Here is a 25,791-nt window from a genome sequence, read left to right as displayed (position 1 = left end):
ATTGAGAATAATGAAATGCACATCTACACACAGCGATGATTATCTGCATGGGAGAGCACGGTGCGGAGAGGAAATATTCCTTTGTGTGACTGTGGATTTCTCTTAGCTTCTGATAGATTTTTTGCTGTTCTTATTTAAAGGTTTTCCATAAGTGAGAGTGAAGGAAACATCCCAGGTCAGACAAATTTAAATGAAGCTACTCTTTGATTTTTTTTAGAAGAAATATTTCCTCAGTGGCACAGTGGGTAGTTGTAAACACTGCCGTGTTTAAACAGTGGCAGGGAAAGAGGTGGAGATGTTTTAGGTGGGAGAATTTTACATCTTTTCAGAAGGCTTTTTTTGATAACATCTGTCTTTGTTCTGTTGGTTTCATGTGTTGGTTTATTTTTATGGTCTAGGAATAAGTGGTTTTGGCAGGGATGGGGGAGCTGGAGAGTGGGGAGCTGGTGTCCCATGTTGTGTCAGTGTGCTGGGGGCCTCTTCCTGAGTAACCCTGGCTCTTACAGGTGCTGCTTGATTTTGCCGTCCGCAGGAACAACTTTGGTAGGTAGCATATGGTGGTTTGATAGCAAGGGACCAGGACTCTGGTGGTTGCTTAGATTGAAAAGGTACTATTTCAGTTGTCCTGTAGATCCTGCAGATGTGTTGCCTTGATATATGATCTCCAGCTCATGCGTCTCCAGCTGCCTGTTCAAAGAGGAGCAGGAGAGAGCACAGAGCTGCTGATGGCTTTTGCCATGGAGGGAGAGTGGGAACTTCTGCATTGTCTGTAACTGCCTTGAAGTTGATGCTGAGGAGCTTGTCTGGATATGCCTGGTGCATTTCCATCAATGGGCTTTTGTCAGAGCAATTTAGAAGGAGGTGAGGGGAAAAAATTGCAAGCTACAAGACATTGACATAAAAATACATCATCTAATGAACAGCTTCATTTCCTAAATTGGCTTTTAAATGGTAAGACATGGCTATGTGTGTGGAGCTCAACAGTGCAGTTACTGTTGATGGTAGAATTCAGCAAGTGGATTCCTGGCTGTATATCTTGGTGGAAATATGTTTGCAAAGGCATGAATGAAGCTGTGGAGTTGGCTGAGGAAGAGGATGGGAAAAAGGCTGTCTGAACACAGTGCTTGCAGAGCAGTGGTGGGAGGGGTTCCTGTCTCGCTGCAAGCTGGTGATGGAGCTTCCTGCACTCCTGTGGGAGGGAATCATGACAAGTATTTTCTATTAGGAAAGTGGAAGTAATGACATATGTCGTGTGTGTACTTTTTGCCTGAGATGTGCATGACTGTAAAGAAACAGATGGCTCCTTTAATTCTAATCATGGGCATGTGGCTCCGCCATTTATGAGGCTTTTATTCCTGCACAGATACATTTGTTTAATTCTTTTTAAGAGGAAAGGAAGAAAAATTGCTTTACATCAACTCATTACAAGTTACCAGGAACAATGCAGATTATTAGGAAATCTGTATCCAGTGAACTACAAATATGTTGCCTGGAGCAGACCTTAAAAAACAAAGCAGTCATGCCTTGTTTCCTGTGGAGTCAGCATGTCTGGGTGTGGTTAGATGGAGAGAAGGTGGAAGTCTGTTGGCCAAGGTAGGAGATGCTGGGCTCTTTCTTTGCTGGGTTGCTAAAGCCCCTGTTTGCTTTTGTCCCCCATGGTTCTGCTTTCCTTTGGCTTATGCCTGCAAGGCTCTGCCTGTGTCTTTTCCTCACACTCTGGTTATTTCTTTAACTATGAGTCACCACAATCCGTGTGCTGGGATCAGTCTTTCCCCAGGGCTCACCTCAGCCCCTTTTCTTTGTACCCCATAACGATGTGTTCTGACAGTAGGATGTTCCTTCTGTAACTGCTTTAGCGGCTCTGTTGCTTTGAAGCAATAACTTGAGATATAAACCATTAAAAAAGTGATATTTGCAGATGCCACAAGTTTATTCTTTTGCTTTTAGTGCTCTCTGTTGAGAGAGCCTTGCTTCAAATAAAATATGGTCCCTTACTGGTTTAACAAATGTAGCACTGTAATCAACCCCACCAGAGTCTAATGGCACTCCGTCCATAGCACGTAATTCAGAGCAATGCTAATTTCTTCAGTCTCACTGGAAAGTATGGCAGATAGGAGTACATTTCTACAGCTAGAAACACAATATTGTCATGTTATAAGTGCCCTTGGACAAAATGAAGATAGATCCACTTAACAGACAATATTTGAGTAGGTCCTAGCTCGTATTGTGAGGCTTAGCAGTGATTAAGAACAACGTTTTCTTTACATTGGTTCTCCTAGAGAGTTGGGGCTGCAATGGATGGGTTGTGTAGATCTTGGTGTGTAGTTTAATATGTACTTCTTTGGATGCTGATGGAGGTAACTCTTAACTTCAAACCACTCTAATACTCCTGGCCCTTCTTCCTCTTGTGCATCCACAAAGAACAAATTGTTGTTGTGGTTGGGGCGGTTCATCAATTTTTTCACTGAAATAGGACCAAAGGATTACTAAGTTAATGCATGATAGCGTATCTGCAGTGTCCTGCTCTAGATTTATTTCTTTTGATGCTTTAGTGCGTAGCAACTCTGTGTGTACAGAAGGAAAACAAAGCATTAACTAATCTTAACTACATGGATTTTCTTGATGAGAGAGAAAGCTGAAGGAAAACAGAACCAAAAAGAGGTCACAATTTTAATTGATTATGAGCAGGAAAATATTTAGAAACGAAAGCTGTAATTTAACAGCAAAGAGGGGCGGTTTTTTTTCTTTTAGCTTAGTTTAAAAACAAATAGTCTTTACATCAGAGCACTTATTAAAGTGAAGGTGCATTCTGAAAAGAGCATAAGCTGTGTTGCTTCAGAGCTGGTGTCTGGCAGTGTGGATGTGTGTCTGTTGGAGTACAACAGCAAGCATTTGGTAGTCTCTCAGACAACATATCTTCATGGCAAAGAGTGATTTGAGAGTATTATCTAGAGGCACTCGTGAGATTTTGGCCTTTGTTCCCTGTGAGGTTTTGGCCTTTGCTCCCTCTTGGATTATCCCGGTCTCTGCGACTGAGACGGAGGCTGGAAAGCTCAGAGGCTAAACTCTGCCTTGTTTTGTCTTTGCACCTTCCTTAAGTTGCAGCAGGGGAAGTTCAGGTTGGATATTAGCAAAAATTTCTTACCAGAAAGAGCAGTGTTGCAGTGGCACAGCTGCCCATCGACTGCTGGGGTCACCAACCCTGGGGGTGTTCTAGAACCATGGGGATGTGGCACTAAGGGGTGTGGGGATGGGTTGAGGTTGGACCAGATGAGCTTAGAGGTCTTTCCCAACCATGATTCTACTATTCTCTTGGTTGATTTAAGTAGCAATAAGCAGAGAAATGCTTTTTCTCTACCTGTGTGCAGCAGCCCTCTCATCACTGCTGGTTTTATAGTGACAGATGGCCTTGGTTGCACACCGGGGTCATGGATTGGCTCTTGGTATTTCAGTGGCGGCATGCACATGATTTGTCTTTTCTACCTTTTCTTTCCTGTAATCTTAAACCATCTTTGCCACCAAATATAGGGAAGAATGTATCAGTTTTGTCTGTTAACATTTGTCCTGCGTGACCATCTTCATGATACTGTTTATGTTGCCGCAGAGTCGCCCTTCTTATCCAGTGAAATGACCTTTTCCTGGATGGAAACAGAAACAAAAAATGTTATAGTATTTCTTCACTGAGCAAATGTTAAAGCTTAAACAGATCAAGGTTTTCCATTTCGCTATTTCTCTGAGGTTTTCCTGAGACCGAAGAGGCATTTGGCACAGCAGGTGATCTCTGATGGTGCCTGAAAACAAGGCAGCAGTCACAGGAGTGTGATGGTCGCTGCTCTAGCGAGTGCAGCTTACATCAAATTGCTTTAATGAGTCAGCGCAGTTGTGCTGGCCTTATTACATTTCTGAATTAATGGCTTGGAAGGAAGTTTGTTAGCCTGTAATACTTGAAACCAAATCAAACAGCAGCATGCCATATTGTATAATGACATAAAATAGAAGAATTTGAATTTAAATATGCCTCAGTCTGCAGGCGATCCTTTCTAATAATAAAACAAGTACCTACCAACAGATAGGTGTTAAAAGAATGACCCTAAACACTCAGTTGCCAGTTCTGAACATATCACTGTGAGTCTCCTTTTGAGATCCACAGCCTCTCTCTTATAAGACTGGGGTAACACAGGTATGTGTGGATATATTCGTGCCAATGCATGTATGCATATGAGTTTTTACATATAATGTTTAATGTAATATGCATTTATCTGTTTGGGGCTCTGTTTTAAATGCTCCACACCAGTAGCATTCAGGCTAAGTTGATATTGTATTTTCGATGGGAGGTCACTGCTTTTTGAGAAGAGACATGAAGATTTCTGTAATCACCTGAAGGCCTTTGGGTCTCATGTTTGTTAGCTGATGTGGTGTATTAAGGATTTATCTTAGGTGTCACCTCTAGCATAATCTTATTAACCTCAGGAGCACTGAACACCCCAAACCGAAGAGCATTCCTAGATTATTCCATCCTTTACACCCTTGAATGCTGGCAGCTTTGCCTCGGTACACCACCTGAAACTTTAATATGAAGAAGTAAATGAATGCAAACACCACCCACAAGCTTCCCCTCTTTAGTGCTCTCTTCCTCTGTGTCCTTTATACCTCGTGTCTGTTTTCTTGGAAAGATTTCAACTATGAGGGGAAGAAGAAAGTCATAGTCTGAATGCAGGAGAAATCTTGGGCTGGAGATTCTACTTTCTTGTTTGAAAAAAGAAAGAAGTTTGACTTTGATTTGATAGTTTTCATTCATCTCCTGATGGGTATCTTCTCCCACTCCTGTCCTTTCTTGCAAGTCCTGTGTCAGGTGCACAGAGAGGGAAAGGAATCTAACGAAAAGAAATAGAAAAGGGAAAATACATAGATGTCAAGAGTGCCAAGGGCAGCAGAAGTTTACAGGTTTTAAATTTACATCAATGTGAGAACTGGAAACCAATTTAAGGCAGGGTGTGTGGGTGCACTGCTTGCTTTATTTGCCTGCCGCCCAGGCTGTGTTTCCGGGGTGGAGCCCATGGAGCGGGGCTGGAGGTGGGGGAAAGATGAAGCAGCGCTCCTCAGGAACAGGTGAGAATGCTCCATAGCCTACACTGAGGCAACTGGGAGAGAATGGGTGCTGGAAAGGCAGCCTCTGGTCCAGAGTGGGGGTTTGATTGTCTGGAGCCGAACAAAAGGACAGAAAGCCACCAAACCCCTAACTTGAGTTGTTCCTTCCTTCTGTGACTAGTCAGGGAGGCATTCAAAACAGGACCAGCTTCTCATTTCTTACCCATCCCCAATCACCTGCTGAACAATAACTTTCCATCAGTAACAACCGAGATTCACACCGGGATCTGCATCAGTTCCCAGAGCTGTCACATTTCTCTCTTAATCATTTATTTACTTCTGTAATTACTTTGGGTTTTCATGGCATCCAGGGAGAGAGTCTCTAGCACAGATTTTTAACATCTGAATTATATCCTGGCCTGTTTTGTATGCTGAGGTGTGCTCATAGTTATTAAAACTTGCCATTCACCGGAGTGGTCGAACTTTGCCAAAACCAGTATGAAAATGTGTTTGGGAAACGGGTTACTGAATCCACAGTTGGCCTAGATGATCTTAGTGATCTCTTCTAACTGTAACGGTGCTGTGATTCTGTTTCTTGCTGTGCACTGCACAAGCCTGCTGTAGCTTTTTAATACTTTGATGATCTCAGTTTTAATCATGAAATTGTTGGCAGATGACAAGGAGCGGATCTGAGCGCAGTAAGGGGAGCAGATGACTTCCCTCACTAATGGGTTAAACCGTAAATAGTTGGATTAGAAGCTTCTGCATTGAAATTATATACTGTGGTGCCTACCAGATCCTCAGTCCTCTGATGACTTAGACCTGGCTACTGCTTCCTTCCAGCCTGTGTGCGTTGGTTGGGTTTGTCCCCTTGCAATGAGAAGGGTGAATGGTGCATGCTTGAGTCTGGTGGCATTGAGGGGCAACCAGGGTGAACCCCGCAGCACTAGCCAGAAGGAATATGGTGGGATGGGAGGAGTGTATTTTGTTTTTCTTTGTGACTGATGGAGTCACCAGGGAAAACAGCACTAAGGAGAACAGGGAGGGAGAGTGGAGAGATGGAACACAGGCAGAATTTCTGTCCTTTTGTACCACCCCTCCCTCCACATCTCCTGCCTTCTCCTGGCATTTCTATGTATGTACACTTCCAGGAAGTCTCTATTTTAGTTCTCAGCGGTGTCAGTGTTCCACAGAGAGGGTGATCCCATTGATTTCGTGCTGTGCATAACTCATGCTTTACAGAGAATGTATTCACTGGCCTAACCCAAATGGGTAAGATAGAAGAAAGCAGCTTGATAGGATGAGAGGGAATGCCCTTGAGTTGCGCCAGGGAAGGTTTGAGTTGGACACCATCCTTGGAGATGTACAGAGAACATGGAGATGTGGCAGTGAGGGATGTGGTCAGTGAGCATTAATTGGTGGTGGGTGGATGATTGGATGAAATGATCTTATAGGTTTATTCCCAACCTTAGTGATTCTGTGATTCTCATGGAGTCATGTCACAGAGAAGGACTAGAAGCCCCAGAGGCCTCTGCTGGTTTGTTCTGCTGTCATTCTTTGCTGAATGTTGAAGGGAGTGTGAAAAGTGATTGGCACATCTTTCAAATGTGTTTCAAATCTTCATCCTTAACAATTGTAAAGCTTTAGACTTAAATCTCCTTGGACTGATGGGGTAGGAGTGCAGTCACAGTTAAATGCCTCCAGTAGATTTGGGCCTTTTCCTTTAGTTATAAAGATTTAACAAGACTGTAATTAAATTGGTGAGTGTAGACCACCGGCACTCAATTTAACCTGTTATACAGTGAACTGAGAACTGAAGGAGATAAAAATGTATTGTTGATAGCAATGTCTGTGGTAGCAGCACTTCAACTGCATTCTCCCATCAACCCAATCTCAGCAAAAGCGTTCTGTCTTCCTGCAGAAGCTGCTAAGTCAGTGTCAGAAGGAGGCACATGTTGTGAGAGTCTTTTCTGTCACAGGATCCACAGTGCGGGACAAGCTGTTGGTCCCGGTGTAAAGCAGGAGCGTCCTCACGGTACATAACAAATCATGACAAAACAGGGTCTCAAAAAATGCTTTGGATGTTAGTTAAAGTGTTTGTACCAACAGCCAGCTGCAAAAAGCAATCACTTATGGGTTAATGTGACTCTCAGATTCACTTGGTGGCATTTTGCAGCTGCAAATGGCCCGTCTCAGAAGAGAAAGCAGCACCTTGATCTGCCTGACAAGTGCTGCATAATTTGATCCGTGGATCCAGACTGTTTGATCTATAATGGAAAGAGCAGGACTTAATCAGTGTTGGGGGGACGTGCCATCACTCAGTGCTGATCTGAGAGGCAGTGGGGTGCACGCTGGGGGCATTCATTTGGATCTGAGAATTGAATCCACCTGGAGATGCTTCTCCAGCTTTGGTCCCTATCAGATCCGCTGTGTCCTGGCCCTCCTCCCCTCTTGCAGCCCTCCATGGCACCTCACTGCTCCTTGATGGGGACACAGAAGGGCTGCTCTGTGCTTTGGTGGAGTTCCAGCAGGGAGGGAGGGATGTCCAGCACAAGTAATCTCAGAGCACTGAGTTGTTTCAGGAAAAGCATGCTGGCAGCTCAACCAGACGCTCTTGTTGCTGCCGTAATTAAATAAATAAGCAAGCAATTAAATAGAAGCTGTGGCAGCCTCGGAAGCGAAGCTGTCCCCTGCATCATCCCTCCTCCCTTTCCCTGTTGCTGGTAGCAGAGCAGCGCTGCAAGCTGGCTGCGTTTCGCATGAGATGTGGCTACATTTCTCAAGAAAAAATAAAATATCCAGAGGGACGAGATGCCGTGCTCCTGTTTCTGACATCTTAAGCTTGTCACAGACGCCGAGCCTGTTTCGCCCAACGTGATTATCTCTCCCTTTGTCAAGGAGGCAGATGCCTCAGCTAGGAAAATATCGTCCCCAGCCTGTCATCTGGATGCTATAAATGGAAATAGGCCTTTGCAAAAGCCAAAAATTATATTTAGTTACAACTATAGGGGTGAGGGGAAGAAAGGAATAAATAAATGCCGAACCCTTCAAATTTACACCTGGAATGCTCAGGTTTGCTGTAATCATCTGCAAATATTGATGCATTCATTAAACGTACGCCGTGCAAATAAAAGTTATTCCTCCTGTCAATCCTTTTATCTTACCTAAAGCACTCACTTGCCAGTCAGGCTTCTGTGTACAAGCCATAAATATTCAGCTTTTTCTGGAATAGTTTTTACCCAGTGTTTTCTTGTTTTCATCTAAGCTCTCCATATGCCCACAGAAGTGACAGCAAAGTGCTGTGAGCTGGAGGTGTATATTTGGATTATTTAGCCTTGGATAGCCTGTGTGTGGTAGCCTTATCTGACCAGGCCTTATTAGCTCGGTGATAAAGAATGAGCCAAAAATAAAATGACAATCTTGCTGATTTAGGTATGAAGAAAATGTAGGCATTGGTTGTGCAGTGGTGCCTGGAAACAACTCCTGTATGTTGTGTCACTGCTCTGTGGGGTGGGTGCGAGTGCCTGGGAGAGATTAGTTCTTAGGGCTCAGGCTTTAATAGCTTTCTGTGTGTGGTGCTGACTAAGCAGGATGAATTGACAGTGTTTTAAAAGCCACTTGGGAGAAATCAGGGAGAGGTTTTGCAGTGAGTTCCACTGAAGGAAAAGTTGGGTGATCCAAAGAAGTGTGGACTTTTCTAACAGTTTCAGTGTGAGGAAGAAAAGTATCCTCACACACTAACTCATCCACCCACCCAGCCAAAGCTCATGATGAAGTTGTACTTCAGTTGTGTTAATGCTAATCATCTGGGATGTGTCATCAGCAAGAGGGGTCCTTACCAGCAGGAGGTGAGCAATGAGTTGTTAACTATGGACCTGGCAACATGTGAGAAGGCAGAGGGAGGACTGTGGAAATAGGCACTTGCTGTAGCCTAACCCAGGGGTCTGTGCAGAACTCTCTGTTATCAGAGGATTCTTTGAGAGCATAAATGAATTAATTGCAAAAGGCTTAGTGACATCAAATCAAAGCGTAATTGCATTTGCTATGTCTTCCAGGAGGGAGAAATGGGGAGATGCAATTAGAGATGAACCGCACTTGACATTTTGCCCTCCCTGTTCTAAAAATGCATGGAGATCATTGATGGTCAGGACCCTGCTTTTTAATTCTAATCCTGAAGGTGTTTGGTGTTGCTTTTGAGGCCCTTTAGGATGCTAACTTCCTGTGTGGGTGTGCTGCTGCTGCCAGCAGAGATGATGAATTGTGTGTCATCCTCCCAGCCTCTCCATGCCATCTCTCAGCTCCCAATATTATGGTCATAGATCTATGCAGACCATTGAGCATCACCCAAGCCCCTGGGAAACTGTGAACTCCTATGGGTAGAGGCATGGAGTTGACTCCATGAAGTTTTCCCAAAGACTTGTCTGGCAATATTGCTCACCTGCTGCAGGTTTGTTGGCAGACATTAACTCGTTTCCTTTCCCCCTCTCTGGTCTTCAGTGCAATTTGGTTGCTGTTCATTACCTCAGCTCTCTACCGAGAGGCTGTCATTTTTTGTTTATTTTAGGATCCCACTTTCTATTTTAGGATCAAAAAGGAAAAACAGTGAGCGAAAAGAATTAAACGCTGTAAGTTTTTCAGAGAATGAGGCCTTTGAAAATTGATTTTTTTCTGCGGTTTAATTTCATGGGTGCACAGTTTCTATTACACATAGGGCAATTGTGGCGCAAGAACTGTAAAATATATATATATATTTATTTTAAATCTTGTAATGTGTTATTTATGGAAGCGTTACACTTGTAATGATTCACTTACAGGGCTATTGTGACAACGGGAACCTATCTTAAAAATGGGAATTTGCAGCATAAAATAGTTAATTAACAGGAAGAGAATGAGCAGAGAAGTCGCATACAAAGTGGCAGCAGTAAGAGAATAAAAGCCAGGCTCTGTATGGGTTTGAATGACATAGAAACTGAGATGTCATAATGGAGGAGAAAAGACTTCTGCAGGAAGTCAGATACTAATCCGGTTTCTGCACCTCATTGCTGGTAATGTAATCATTGAAAAACCTCTTAGACTTGGTGGGACTGATTTGGGGAGAGTTATGGTTGTAAAACAGTAAATGGGGTCCATTGCAACTGTGCAAGGACCAGTGGATGACTCAAACCTGCAGGGGACTTTCTTGGAAGTATCAAAATACATTTGCCAGGTGCAAGATAATGTCAAGTAAATGTTTAGAGCTGCAATCGTGCCATGGCATGTTAGAGGATAAAAAAAAATAAGGCGCTGAAAGGGGGTTGGATGGTTTTGTTTTAAATAGATGGTTTAAATGAAGGAAAGCAGGGATGTAGAGATGTCATTGTCTAGATGCAGTGCTCACCTGGTGAGAGATGTGGGGAGTGCAGTCGTAGTCCTGTGGCTGCTGAGAAGTGCTGTGGAGTCTCAGGTGTGCTGCAAATACACCACCAGGTGTTCTCCAGCTGCTGCTTTGATTTACTGTGATTTTGCAGCTGTGCTGCTTCCATGTTGTGCGTGGACAGGGCCTTCCCTGCATGGAGGCTGTGGCTCTAAGGAGTTCTGGTTGAGCTTAGATAAGAGCTGCATGGTCAGGTTGCAGCTGAACAGTGCTGAGTGTGGGTGGTGAGGAGGTGGGGGGCTCTGGAGAGCCTTTGTTTAAGCCAGTGTTGAACTTGTGTTTATGCAACTTGTGTCCAATTACGTTTTGATTCCCTACAAGCTTCTGTGGAGCTCTTAATTACCTTATGTTTCTTGTTCTGGCTCTCTGCTTTGCTATGTGTGGCTGGATATTTACTGACAGGAACGGGTATTGGGATCTTAGCCTCCTTTTCCCTAAAATTTCAGCCAAGTGCCCATTATTTTCACTTTTCTGAGAATAAACAAACAGAACACAGTGACCATACAACATGTCAGCTCTCCACACAGCTTCTCTTTTGCTCACCCACAGCTATTTCAAGTGCCCTTCCAGGCAGTGCCCTCAGCATGACACTTTGTCTAGCCATGATGTGAAGCTCAAGCCATTCGTCAGACTCTATTAATACATGATATGCAGAGCATTCCTGGAGAGAAACTTCAGTGCAGATCTGTCAAATTTGGCCGAGGGAATCTTTCTTTTGTTGTCTTACCTGGTGGGAGAGAATGACTTCTGGTGGGTAGAGGCAAGGTCTGAGCCCCAGCGGCACGAGCAGCCCGACCCAGCTCTTGGCAATTGAGTCAGTGCTGGTGGCAGCTCCTCAGCTGTGAGATACAACAATTACAGCAATAATTCAAGTCAGAAAATTGACAGAGCCATTTTATTGCGTGCGAGAATGACAGTGAGTCATCTCTGATCAGTGTGTTCGGCAGCCTGGAAATCTGTGGGCACCCAGGACATCCTCATCCCATGTCTGCATGGCAGCTCAGGACAAGGAGCTCAAAGTTACTGTCTCCTTCCTCCCAGAGATGGCTTTGCACAGGTTTGGTCCCAAGAGAACAAAGCTGTGATGTGTTGGAGGCAGGATGGAGTGGGACAGCATCTCTGCTGCCTGCTACCTTTGTCCCATTCTCCTTAATGTGGGGCATAGTGCAGCAGTAACAGTCAGCCTTATCAGTTGTGTAACTGCTGGGAAATGAGTAGGTAAATGCAGACGGAAATGCTAATGAAGGTTTACAGAAGTCTCTTTAGGGTTTCGTTTCATGAGCACAGTGCATCGGTAACGTGGAAATTAGAGTCGATTGAAAAGTAAAAGAAACCTTGAGATGCAGATGAAGTCGTGGGGGCTAATATTAAAAATACTACGAGTGCTTATGTGGCACCCAGAGCAGGGAGCAATGGAAGGACTCCAACACAGGTAATTAGGAGCCGTGCAAGTACTGCTGAGCTCACTCTTTGCAAAATTGAATTGTCCAAAGCAGTGCGAAGCTCAGTAATGAGTGCTTGCAGGACCTACATACTCAAGCACTTGTTTTGACAGATGTACGAGCCAAATTTTCAAGTATTGCAAATTGCTCTGGAGCTTCTCTTGATTATTTTTTCCCCCTATTTAACTGAAGGTGATGTGAATCCGCGAGTCTCAGACATTTACAGCAACAAAAAGCCCTTCCCACGTTTTCAAGTGTCAGAACCAACTTCCAGAATAAGCGCTCTAATTTATTTTGAGCTACGTAAAGGCCCAGTAGGCATAAATATGGTAATGACACCAAGCAGTGATTTGTGTCTGATGCAGATGGTTTCAAAGCAGTACAAAATGGGACTGTGGTATCCCTAGGGACCGCTCCCCGACTGCAACTGTGTGTTAAGAGTGGCTTTCACCTCTGCTAAAATGAAGACCACTTGCTACGTGTTAGACCACTAGGAGATAGTTTGTACCTCAGTATTGAAATGATGTGTTTTTTTCTTGAAGTACCATTTGTCTTTACTAACTTTGATAGGCTGTTAGGAGCAGAGAACTGCAGTATTTGTTCCATGCACCAAAATCTGACTTTTTTTCATAGAGCTCTATTGTGCTTGTTGCCTTGGGTTACTCATTCTGTCATTTACATTGTTTAACACCAGTGCAAGCATAGGCAACGTAGTGTGAAGATATATAGATGTATGTCTATAAAGGCAACAAACTCTACTGTTATTTCAGTTTGACCAGAACAGCTTTATTTGATCATTTTGCCATTTGCTCTCCCAAGGGACGGACTGGGAGCATCATGCTTGCTGTGATGCAAGCAGCTTGGGGTCCTGCTGTGTGCCTCTCTCCTCAAACAGGAATAAATGGGACAGTGAAAGTCCTCCTTGTTGTGCTCCCTGACCTTGCTTTCATTAGCCAAGTCACTGCACATTTGTGCTCACAGCAAGGCAGCGACATCATTCCTGCTGTCCACGATTGTAATTTGAAGTCAGGGTGTATGGAAATTGTTGCAGTTCTGGTGCAGTTGAGCTGCTTGTGGCCATGCTGTCCACTGTGTGGAAGCACCACAGCATTGTACAAAAGGAAGTTGGGTGGCTGAGACCGGTGCCGATAGACAGAACATGAAGCTGCTCTCTCTGAGCACGATCGTTAAGGTGGGCGGTAGCAGATCAGGTAGCTTAATCTTGTGCTGATTTGGCACGGTGCTGATTAAATTGATTTAGAGTGGAAAGCAAAACCCCTCTGTGTATGTGCAGCAAGTGCACTGTAGTTGTACCGCAGTGATAGTATCAGTGCACATGGATTTAAAGATGTCCAAAGGGATTTAGCTTAGTGTAGAGAGAGGAAAAAAAATACTCTCGAGCATGAATACTGAACCTTTGTCAGATGAAGTTTTTGAAGTGTGGTCCTTTTTGGGAAGAGGAGGGAAAAAATGATCAGTATTGCACATCCTTCTCAGATGATACTCCATTCAAGTGAGTACAGTGGCGTAGTGCTGCCTGGGACAGAGGAAAGTAATGCAGTTGGCTCATGGTTAAATTCATTCAGTCACATCTTTGGTGTTGGAAAGCTGCTGGCTGCTTAGGCAGTGGCTTCTGCAGGAGGTGCTGTGCAGGCAGATATAGATGGCAGTGCAGGCAGTGGCTTCTCTTGGTTGTGTGAGTGACTCCATTGGGGCTGTGGTTGGATTGTGCTCTTAAGGGCCAACAATTTGCTGGCAGGTGGAGTTGCAGAAGCCAGTTGTGGATGGAGAAGTTTAATGAAAGCCTTAGCACAAGAAAAGAGCAGGAGGAGAAAACTGCAGTCTTTCATTTGGCCGTATTAAAAATGAAGTGCTGTCAGTTTGTAGGCTGCTCCAAAAGTAATGCCTGCTATTTATTTCCACGGAAGCTACAACAGATACAAAGAGCACAAATACAAGTTACACCATTTGATAGAGCAAATTCTCAGCTACGCAACACTGTTTTTCAACATACCACCATGAACTATGCATTTTCACCAGCAATTAACAAGAGCCTATGTGCTGTGCTGGTACAAATCTACCATCCCACCAACATACACCACTGCTATCGTGGGCTAATGCAATGAAACAGGAGGTATTACTTTCGGAGCAGCCCTCATATACATACATGTGTATGTTTAGGAAAGCCTCCCGTTTCATTGAAGCAGCAGTCCGCAGGTGCCCGCTACCTCCTGAGGCAGTGCAACCGTGCTGCTCTCCCTGGCATGCCAAGGGTTTTCACTCCTACTGATTAGTTTTCTGTGCTTTGCTTTGAAAGATTTCCTCAGAGGCCATTTCTCAGAACAGCTCTTTCTGTAATGGGTTTCATTTTAAAACACTTCATTTCTTGCTTCCCTCCTTTTGTTAATCCATGGTAAATGAGGCAAATAATTGGGAGGTGTCACCTTCCTGAATGGCGCTTCCATTCTTGCCCCTTTCTTCCAAGCAAAGTGCCCAAGAGCTGCAGCAGTGGAGAGCCTCTGAAACAGAATTTTGGAGGACTGCTGCTGTTCATCTCCTGCTTCCCAAGAGGTACGGAGCAGCTGTTCCTATTTGCAGGTTTCCAGGAGAGATTCAGTCTTTTGTTTGAGGATTGTGTTGCCTTTGGCTGGGTACTGTTCCTTCCTCCTCCAGGATTATTCTGATTCCTATCAGTGTTGCATTTTTTTTTTCCCCCTTTACCTCAAGGGAAATTTGTTTCCTTTTTGTAGCTCTGGTGTTGTCAATAGATGCTCTATAAATAGCAAGGAAAGCTACAGGCATTTCTATTTCTGTTGACTTCTTTTGTCATTTTATTCTCCCAGCTCCAAATAGGGCTACATTAATAAATAAAGTTACATTGCACAAGAGCATTCCACTGTTTCATGGTTGAACTGGATGATCTCAGTGGCCTTTTCCAACTTTGATGATTCCATGATTCTGTGATTCGTAAATAGTGAACCACAGCTCTCCAAAGCTCTCCAATAAGCTGTCAGCTTCCTACTCATCACTGGACCATCGTGGCAGTTCTCTTGCCACCTCCTCTTGTTTTTCACCTCAGTGTAAGGGTATTATCTTAAGAACAGAGGCATTCCTTGCTTCTTCTCTAGCTCTTTTAATGGCAGCCATACAATGCATTGCCTTTTGGTGGTCTTGCAGTCAGGATGGGTTGTTCAGCTGCTCTCCGGAAGGTGACCCTAGTAATGCTGTGGGGGTGCTTACAGCTCTGTGCCAGTCCGTGTGCCCGTGGCTCTCAGCAGACACTTCAAAGCAATGAATTGTACACCATGAATTACTATCTCGTGTGTGGTGGTGCATGGAGCAGCCCACCTGCTTGGAAAGCAGCCAGCTTCCGTTTACTTTGGCAGATGGGGAAAGCAGAAAGCCACTCGGAGTAGGCAAGGAAACAATATTGATTCATTCAGTGGCAAATGTGGCAAAGCGGTGAGCCCATCTGTAGAGCTGAATTGATCCGGCACAGCAAAACTGCAGATCTGGTGGCTGGGGAGGAGAAGATGGTGGGTCTGCCCTGCTTGTAATCAAGTTGTGGGTGTTGCTATGGCCCTTGAAGAGCAGAAGTGTGCATCCTGACCGCACCTTGCACACAGAACGCTGAAAGCATCACCTGGCAACACCCAGAGAGGAAAATGCAACTCTCCCAAACCAGAGTAGAAAAGCAGTTGTGGGCAGCTGCATCATTGAAGGACCAGAGCAGCTGGGAAATAAGGCTTTGTGAAGAAGGCAGTGCCTTTTCTGCATGGGGAAAGAGGAGCCAAACTCTTAGTAGAATTTTCAGATGTTGGGTGTCATTGTCTTTGGTGTGCACAGTGATCTAAATACAGCCTTATCTCGGCTCGTCTTTTCAAAGGATAACAGCCTATTACCGCTAGCAGTTAATCCAATTACTCTTTTAGGTCAAGGGGGAGCGTTCTGTGCAAATGTTTTGAGAAGACGTGGGGAAAAAAAAAATGATTCTGTGTGTTTGACCCAAAAGTTCATATTGCAGAATTTTTCAGCAGATCAAAAAAGTTTAGAAATTCATACTCCTACTGAAAGCAACATGCTCAGAAGGCTGCAGGCATTCAATTTTGATGGTGAGACAAGGAGGAATGCTGTCTCGCTGAGGAGGAATCCGCCTGCAGATGCACTGGAGCAGATCTAAGTGGGTTTTGTGCTTGTTTTCTGGGGATTGAGGAGTCACGGTTGGTGAACCAAGTTGGACCTCCTGCTTTGCTCATGCTTGTCAAGGTATGGCTCGCCATCCCCTCTCACAGCCTTTTGCAGAAGGGATTTCTGATTGTTGCTTTGCTTCAGTCTAGGCCCCTGAGTAGGATTAGGGTTTGTCAGATATCTATGGGGATGCAAATGCTGCAGCCTCTGCTCTGACTGCAGCAGCTCAGTTCTCTTTGGATACTGAGATCTGAGCTGGTGTGGTCAGCTGCTGAGAAAGTGAGTAAAAATGATGATGTGGGATGGAGAATATCCATCTTCCACCAGAGAAGAGCACCTTCTTTTGATGCTCTTAGAGATTCTACTATTGAATCCCAAAAGCCCCAGCTCCTAATAACCAGCACAATCTAATTCAGATCAGCAGCATGAAACATCATTAGTTCAGGTAGTAAAATCTCTGTTAGACAAGGAATTTACTTCTCTAAGACTTTAAGTATCTGAACTCTTCCAGACAACCACTGCCCATCCCAGAATTTATGCTGCACTTACACATGCCATGAAACTGTCCAGAAAAAGCTCATTGCAAGTTAAAATTAGCAAATGCAGTTTCTCTGATTTCCCAATCTTTATTGTGAATATAGGAAACAGAATCACCCCAACTTAAGCATTATGAGCACACAGGTGCACAATGAAAGTGAGGTTTCCAACCTGTGATGCTCACATTCCTCCTCACTAACTTGTAAGGATTTTTGTTCATCATGTTGTTCAGATACCTAGCAGAAATCACATCTCCCCCTGGGATAAAGCAGGGGGGGAACAAAGCACGAATGAAAAGGAGCAGAGAAAATTGTTCTTGCACGTATACCTAAAAGCTTTTCATCAGCTGCTTCAGTGTGGAAGTGGTATTACCAAAAAAATACCCCTCTTTCCTCCTTGCTCCCTGCACTGTATGCACTGATTTAAGCAAACTAGGAGGATTTTAAAGTTTTGTCCTCACTAGGAGCCAAAAGCAACTTGATATCCTAATATTTTCCCTAAAAATATGGGGGGGGGAATAATCCTACATAGGTCTAACCATCCTCAGAGGCCATGGTCACATCCCTCCTGGCCCTTCTTTCATTTCTGTGGGTGGCAGAGGATGAAGGAGATGCTCAATGAGCATCACTAGTGTGTGCTGCTGCCCTTTGTATTGTCCTTCCAAGAGCTGTGTTGGGAGAATGCTTTCACTGTTGCTGTTGTTATAACTTGTTCCCTTGCGCCGAAAAGGGTATTTTTATTCTGGTTCTGGATGATTTAGGAGGTGCTCAAATATCGTGTTGAAGGTGGAATGTAGAGCTCTTGTGTGTTAAACTGTGTCACATGTACAGGAAGAGTCATAGAATCATTAAGGTTGGAAAAGACCTCTAAGTTCATGTAGTCCAATTGTCCCCCTACCACCGATATTGCCTGCAAAGCCTGACAGGAGCATGGAGATTTCTCTTGCCTGGGTGCTGAGACAGACTTGCTCTATGGCTGTTGCAGCCTAGCATAACCAAAGCCTCTCCTTGTGGAAACTAAGGGGAAAAGAAAGCTTCCTTGCAGCTTTATTAAACTCTGAATTGTATTAAGCTCTGAATTGTATCACAGATTGTTCAGCTGGCACCAGAGTCAAAGCCTATGGACAGGCTTGATGTTACGGTTTCTGGCAATCCTAGATGAGACTGAAATGAAGTTGGACATAAAAGAAAGACGTAAAGCAGCAGTGTTTATGTAGCTGGTGTGATTATATAAGGTAAACATGTCTGAATTTATCTCGAAAAGCCATCCTGGTGCTGGCAGTCATCTTAGAGATGGCTTTCCTTTCTCTGCAAGCCTTATTGGAAGAAAGAAGCTTCTTTTTTTTTTTTTCATGCTGGCTTGATGTCAGTAAGCTTTTATTATTGTCATTATTTTCACTTTTAAGAAACACAGGAATGTGCTACAGGATGGTATTTAGCAAGTTAAATGTTTCCATATAGGGAACTTAATGGTTACTGCAGCTATCTTATGCCAACTGCTGAACAGATTATTTTCATATATACATAGCTGCTGTGTTTTCAGTCTCCCCACCAAAAATAACAAATATACATATATATATATCTAAAAAATAGATATATGTGAAGTTGTGGGATTTTTTTTATCACCTTCCAGCTGAGAATACTAAGAATATGAGTATCTTCATCACCTGTGTCTGAGTCTCGTCCCTGTTTGATCTGTGAGGTGACGGATGTGCAGGCAAATGAGGCGTCATGCCCATGGGGATGGAGTTAGGGTGAGCAGCTGCCGAAGGATAACAGAAGCAGAGCTGGATGTGGGAGGCTGGTAGAATGGCTGAACATCTGCCCTCAGGAAGATGGCCAAGGAGATGTAGATATGCCTCAACAGAGGTCACTTCTGAATGCTCTTCATTCAGGACAGCATTCACGTGATGGAGCATCTGCTGGTTTTCTCATGGGTCTTCTGCTGCCCCTGTTGAGTGTAGTCCTGGCTCGTGATTTCTCCACAGTTTAGCTGATTTAAAGCTAACTTGTGTGTCTGTGTGTTACACCACAGAGTGTGAGCATATCCAAGGGTCCTGCAGTTAGCACAGCCTGTAATGGAGGGAGCTAAAGAGTGAAAGCAACGTCATTTACTCCACATAGCATGGGATGTAATTACTGCTTTGCAGGTTTGTTTCTTCCTGAATATTTACTGTCTGTTACCTCCTGTAGCGGGTGTGTAATTGCTTCTGTTGTTTGCAGAATCAGACCAGATGCTTTTATGATATTTCTCCCATTTTCCAATTGGTTTATTGACAGGTGTTGAACAACAAACCTTCCATAGCTGTGCACTGGTTACTTTTAGTCATTGAAATGGTCATCATCTTTTCAAAGCTTATTGCTTATATTCTCTGTGGCTGTAGCTTCCCAGTGGATCGGTGGCTTGCGCCCATATCTGGAGCTGTCATTTCAGTGGCTCCACGAGGGTGTCTGGCTGTCATCACAGCAGGAAAATGAAGCTTTGGGGTTAGGGGTTTTTCCTAGTTTTGCCATAAATTCTCCTTCTGACTTGAAGCCATTCATCATGTTAAGAAAAGGTTTTAGCTGTTCCTGTCAAAACAGTGGTATCAATTATGTTACCCATACATCATTCCAGCATTAAGGCTTCTTTAGAACTGCGATTCCTTGTATGTGCTCCACATACCAGTGATGTGGTGTGATATTCCTCAGAACTAGGGCTCTTTAGCCCTGTGTTCAAGTAAACCAATGTATGTTTGCTGATTTCAGCACGTTTGTCATTTGTTGGAGGTGTGGTTCTCTTTGTGGCTTATTCACAAATATCATGATAATAATCTGTCTGCAGGTGATCAGAGTGCGTGGGTGAGTGGCAAGGGGCCAGTTAGATCTTCTCTACCTGTCTTAGTGAGCTTACCTGAGAGAGGGATGGACCTACATAATGATGCCAAGCAACTGTTTGCCTGACGCTTGATAAACAGAATTGGTTTGCAGATGTGTGAACCCTCAGAACTCAGAGCAATAGCACCCCATGCTCAGCAGCTCTTGTAGCTGGAGCTGGTCCTTACTCCTGCTGCAGGTAATCACCAGTAGCTTGTTCTCCACTATTGACCCTATTAAGTGGCTGATAACTGTTACCTGCATTCTTTTTTTTCACAGTTTGTATTGCTTTGTTCCTGCACCATACAGCAGTGAGTGCTACCAGCAATTCTTCAGCTCCCACAGCTGAGTGGGGCTTCTCTGGAAGGGCTCTGCCACTCGAGGGGCCATCCCAGGGCCATACCTCTTACCCGAGGCTGTTTGTGACAGCGGTGCACACTCCGCTGCAGGTCAGCCAGCTTGTTGGCAGGAGGTGGCTGTGCGTTTCACTTCTCTGCTGGCTACCCGTGTTTCTCAACGCACATTATCCTTTATCCCTGTAAATGTCAGAGGGACACGCCGTAGGCTTCTCATGCCATTGACGTCAGTGTCACTGCACACAGCTCACTGGTGGCTTTGTGCATGCTCCTGCAACAGCACCATCTGCATGGTGACTTCTTGGAGGAGGGACCCATCAGGGCTTGTTGGTCCTTGGCTCGTCTTGGCTGCTGTCAGTATGTTTCATGAACACGTGCGTAACCTTCAAACCAGCCAAAGCGAAACTGGTGTTGTCAAAGGAGCAATTATCCAGCAGCCCAGGCCTTGTGCTCCAGTGACCTCCTGCTCTTTTTTGAGCCATTTGTGCTTTTCTATTAACTCATACATTTCTTTTAATAGTGTTTTTTGCGTGTGGATTATTAGTCTGCATTACTGGCACTGCGTGTCGTCTAATGAAGCAACAACCACCGGGGTGCCAAGTGTCTTCTGTGGATTAATTGAGGTCTTATAGAAGGTGACTACCCACTGTGGAAAGATGATCAGCTTGAATCATTTATTTATCTCCTAGATACGTTTTTTTCCCCCTTCTTTTACTAATGCCATTCTTGGTAGGAGATATAAATAAATGAAGTGATTGTAAGTGCAAGAGGTTCATTGTGGTTTGGGGGGGACCCGTGTTTAAATCTGGCAGCTTATGTAATTGATGATGCATTCACAGATATTTAGGAGACAGTTGCATTGCTTGAATTAGCAGCCAGCGCTTTCAGAACCATGAACGTATACGCAGCTGTGCTACCTCTGCAGTTATAGCCCACTGTGTCAAGGGTTACTGTTCTGATCTTTGGGTTTTTACTTATTTCTTGGATTAGTTGGATTTCTTGGATCATATTTTGTTTGCTATGTGGTTGTACAAGCTCGGTGTGATTTTGGCTGTGGTTCTGTGTCAGTGTATTGCATTAGGAATAACTAGCAGTGGCTACAGACTGTCCTTTTGAAAAGCATTTAATTTCTCTTCTTGAGTGATGATTTGCTGCTTAAAGCTGCGAGCTGAGGAACCTTGCTATCTCTGTTATTAAGGCTTCATTTTTAGATAGTGGAAAATTGTTTTAATTCTTTCTAGTAATGTAATGCTTTGAGGTAGCGGGAGCTTCCTGTATACTCTGTATTTTATCTTTTTACCATGTAATGGTCTGACTCCATTCAGAAACTGCTTCAGACTGCATATCATTTATGTTATTAATGGCAGTATTGATTTATAAGATCAACTTGAAAAAACGTCTTGCTGTTTTACAAGAGAGCCGTCAAAAGGATTAATGTGCTTTCTCTTTGTACATCTACTCCTTTACCCACTGGAAATGGTGATCAAGTCAAACATCAGTGGTTTATTATCCTTGCTCTGAGGAACTGTGTGTAATTACATATCCTGATAAAGGCATGTTCTCTTTATGCTGGGGAATAGATACGCTGGCACTGTATTACCTGCAGACGTGGAACGATTGCTCCGTGATGTTAACATAGAGATGACCTGTGGCTAGGCCACAACAGCATGCTTTGCTTTTGTTTGCTTCTTTACCTGCATGCAGAATAGATAGAGGTGCTATAAGGAGAAGAGAGGTTTAGGAGAGAACAGTGTTGCTTTCTGGAGCGGCTACTGTACTATTAATGCAAGCTGCATGAAACAGTATAAATTGCTAATTTTTCTAAGACGTGTATATAAAAGTAGATGTTTTCCCCATCCCTCTACCGTCACAACTGAGATGCTTTAACTTTGATTTTCCTTCCTCTAAACCTTTCTCTCCCTCCTTTCTTCCCCCCCAACCCTGACGTTATGTAGTTGATTTAATTCTCTAGATTGCTTTCCTCAAGCTCTAACTTGAGTTCATTTTGTTATGTGGTGACCACAGTTATGGATGACGCTCCCCCTGGCACTCAGGAGTACATTATGTTACGGCAAGATTCGATCCAATCTGCGGAATTAAAGAAAAAAGAGTCCCCTTTTCGTGCTAAGTGTCACGAAATCTTCTGCTGCCCACTGAAGCAAGTGCACCTCAAAGAGAACACAGAGCCGGAAGGTTTGTGGCACTATGGATCCATGTTCTGTTTGTTTCTATTTCTTTTTCCATGTATGTCCCTAGAGTGTGCTGTGTGTTTCCCAGCCTGTGTCAGTGCAGTGCAACTGATGCAGGAAGCGTGATGCACTCCATGTCCCCCTCTGCTTGCCTGTTAGTGTCTGATTCAGCTATCACAGGAGACTCTATAGAGCCATGTATGGTATCATTCTAGATGAGAAGTAAAATAGCGCTGCTTTTTTCTTAAATAAAGTTTGTTTGTTTCAGCTCTCATCATTACACACTGCCCTTTTTTTGGCTGCCAAAAATTGCTTGCTACTTCAACAGCATCAATTGCTACTTAGACAGCATCAATTCCAAGCTGGTTCTTTGTAGTAGCATTTCTGAAGCTGCACTCTGCTGAAAGTAATGGCACTTAGGCTCGGATTCAGCTTGTCCCCAACACCTTTCACTCCATAAGGCTTCTGCATAGTGCTAGAGAATGCTCATGGCAGCTGTACTTCGGCAAAGCAGGATGAAGTGTGTGTGTAATGCACGCCTGGTTGCATTTTGGAAAATGAAATGCATGCAGAGCAGAAAAAAAACAATGAGTAGAATGTTTTCCTTTTCAGAGAAAGCAAAGGTATGGTATTTTCTCGTGCTGTGTTAACTAATATGGAGTTATTAATGAGGTATTCACATCTTTCACTTGTTGGCCCAATGTACATAAGATAAAGCCAGTTTTGATTCCAGTTTTCTAAATATTTTATTGTTCCATGTGTGTTTTTTCATTACTGTTTCATATTCCAAGGCTTTAATATTTTCAAAAGATCCGGTGTCCGCCCAGAAAAGCGATGCTGCTGCCTGTAGATGTGTGTTAAAATGAAATATGTTTTTATTTATAAATATATATGTGTAAATATATATAAATTTTACTAAAATGGTGTTTCTTTCTCACCTCACCAGAAATATTAAATCTGACACAAACACTGATATAAGATATAAGGGAGGATTTTTGTTTCGGTGATACTGTGACTGTACATTGAAACTGGGTTTTGAAAGCACGGGGTCTAATTCTCTTCTCAATCCCAGAACTGACTCAATAGGAGTTTTGATTACATAGTTCTGAATTCAATGAACATTGAGTAAAGCTGAGTCCTGTAACACTCTTCTGGATTAACAAATATAATGAATTTCCGATTGTCTGTCAGGATGTGTGTTGTTTGTGGGTAAATGATGAGCCCAGAACTGTTCACATCAAGATCCTGTAGGAAGATGATGACAGCTGAGCTGCTAAAGGTACTCGATATGTTTGGCAAATGGTATGTTGTCAACCGAAGGTTCTACATGAGCTCTAAGGAAAAACGTGCTCTGTATCAAACAGATTTGTTCTCTGTAGTTCAGCTCATTGACCCACGGACCATATTTCACATTTTCTTTGTGCTCATGCAGAACTCCAGCAGAAGCTGATGGTCGTTTTGGTTGAACTTATGCTGAGAGCTGGATTTCTCCTGGTGACTAGTTTAGCTATGATTGTGCACGGTGGATAAATCTAGTTATGTGCTAATGACATGTTGAAGAGGAAGATTTGTGCTGGGCCTTTTGTCTGTGTCTCCTGGGAACGTGGTTTGGTTCAGCACTGAGGATTTCAGGAGCTGCTGGGAGAAGCATGCGAGGTACAGGCTCAAAGTGAAGACCTGGAGACCATCAGATCTGCTGTGTTGTTGCCTGGAAGCCAACAGTTGCTCTTCTTAGGTTCTCCATAAATCTCCATACTGTCTCTTTCCAACAGCTGTTATTCCTTCCGCTATGGCATATGGTATTGTTAATCATACTTACTGAAAATGTTTAGTTTGAAGAGGAAAACTTTTCATCTTTTACTGCGGTATGTGAGGATGAATGTCTCTTTTTGCTTTCCACTTTCCCTTTCTCCTTTCCTCCAGGAATTTCTCATTACTAACAGGGGAGGCCACGGTCATATTGAGTTACCCTCCAGTCAGCTCGTGGGATATCATTTCAGTGGAAGTTTTGTTGTTGCATGATTTCTACAAGTGTTTCTGAGAAGTGCACTTCTAGCATGAGAAGGAAAATGTGTTTGTGTCATTTTAGCCTGTGCTGCAACTCAGATTGCCTAGGGTCTTTTCCTTTGAAATCTGTACATGGGCTGACAATGGTGTTGGACCTCCTGAAAGTCTGTGTGTCATCCTCAGTGTTTTGTTGGCACGAAGCTGAAAAATTGAAGGAATTTATCCAAAATGAATGAAATTATCTAAACTGTGTAAACAGGGAATGGTTGATTGGAGCCAATGGAGCAGCTTACGCTCTATCTGGATACTTTATAGTGGAAGCCCAGCAGTCAATATCTCAGTTGTGCTGTGAGGATGAATGAGAAAAAAATGTTTAAGCCTTCTATGATAACATAAGGTACAGGAACTAAGTTGCTATCAGGAAACTTCCATTATGCCATTGTCCTATGAGAGGTTGTATGAAATGCTGCAGGCTTAAAAGACTCTTCAGAGAATACAAAATTGTGCTTTCCTTTTGTTTTAGCCTGCTGAACAAAGCTTTAGGAGTGCATAGCAGCAAATCCTTCATGTTTCCAACTCACCTGAATATTAAATGGTGAATTTCTTTTATGCACTTTTAACCAGATTTTCAGGTAGGGTCGATGCTCAGGCCACCTCACTTCAGGATTTGGATCTCCTAAGCTCGTGTGATTCTGTCAGGTAAAAGATTTTCTGGGCTTTTTGCAGGAGTGTTTGTGGAATGTTCTACTATTTGCTGAAATACTTGAACTCACTCTGGCATTTGAAATAGGGGGTCGGTCCATCAGGCTCATTTCTTGTATCTGAAGCCCATTCCTAAAAGCAAGAGAAGGAATGAGAAAGTAGCCTGTCTTGGTTCCTCGTTCTTCTCCTGACACCCAATGTGTCTGCTTGCAGTCTCAGCATTTTTCACAGCACCCGTGTGCATCAAATACGCTTTAGCAGAAAAGATTGGTGTGTTTGATACCGCCCTGGAGGATGTAGAAGAAGTTTTTGGTCCAGTATCTTTGGCACACACACCCTGTCTTAAGTAATAAATGTGGAATGAAGGAGAGGAAGAATGTACTGTCTTCCCAAAATGTGGGAATTTCCACTTGGGTCCCATAACCAGTGGGGTGACACGTCAGTTTGGGCCACGGTTTGGATAGGAAGCTGTGTTTCCTAATGCTGTAAGATTCTCTGGACTAAGTTAATAGATGAACTTCTGCTTCATTCTGCATCATTTCAGCTCTGTTTTCCCAAAGTCATTCGAGTGCTGACAATGCCATGGATCTCCAAATTGCAATAAAACAAGAGGAGCAGGCTTCCTTACCTGAACGTGAGGTCCTGTGGGCAATGAGCACTGTGTACAATTACATCCAAGCAGCAGCAACATGCAGGGTGCTTTTGTAGCTTCCCTCAAGCCAGCAATACGGCGCTAGCAGGAGAAGGGCCATCTGAAGTACATTTTGCAGCTATTTGTTCTCTTAAATAGTTTAAACGTAAGCTGCTGCTATCTGTATAAAACATGGTTACATAAAAAGCAGCCTGCTCCTGGAAAACTAATTTGCGTTGTGTTAATACGTCCAGAGGAGAGGAAATAATGAGAGAAATGTTTTTTAAAAACACCCATTGGTTAGACACAGGCACCTAATCAGGAGTCTTGGCCTCTTGCCCATAGTTCTGTTTTCATGTGGGTTTTTTTTGGTGTATTTTTTT

General features: G+C 43.6%; 1 protein-coding gene across 3 annotated transcripts in view; it reads left to right on the top strand.

Annotated features, from left to right (window-relative positions):
* Positions 1–25,791, top strand: part of FGF13 (fibroblast growth factor 13) — a 250,310-nt gene that overhangs the window by 131,683 nt on the left and 92,836 nt on the right. For 2 of the 3 annotated variants that reach the window (XM_072334589.1, XM_072334587.1), the window contains exon 2: positions 21,905–22,072. The exons of the other annotated variant lie outside the window; for it this stretch is intronic. In XM_072334589.1, the coding sequence (XP_072190690.1) occupies positions 21,907–22,072 (166 nt within the window). In that variant the 5' untranslated portion in view covers positions 21,905–21,906. The remainder of the gene's footprint in view (positions 1–21,904; positions 22,073–25,791) is intronic. 3 annotated transcript variants of the gene reach the window in all.

The sequence above is a fragment of the Excalfactoria chinensis genome, chromosome 4 (genome assembly GCF_039878825.1).
Source record: "Excalfactoria chinensis isolate bCotChi1 chromosome 4, bCotChi1.hap2, whole genome shotgun sequence".
In the NCBI taxonomy this organism is placed as follows: domain Eukaryota; kingdom Metazoa; phylum Chordata; class Aves; order Galliformes; family Phasianidae; genus Excalfactoria; species Excalfactoria chinensis.
Note: the sequence above shows the minus strand (reverse complement) of the source record. Positions and strands in the feature narration are given on the sequence as shown.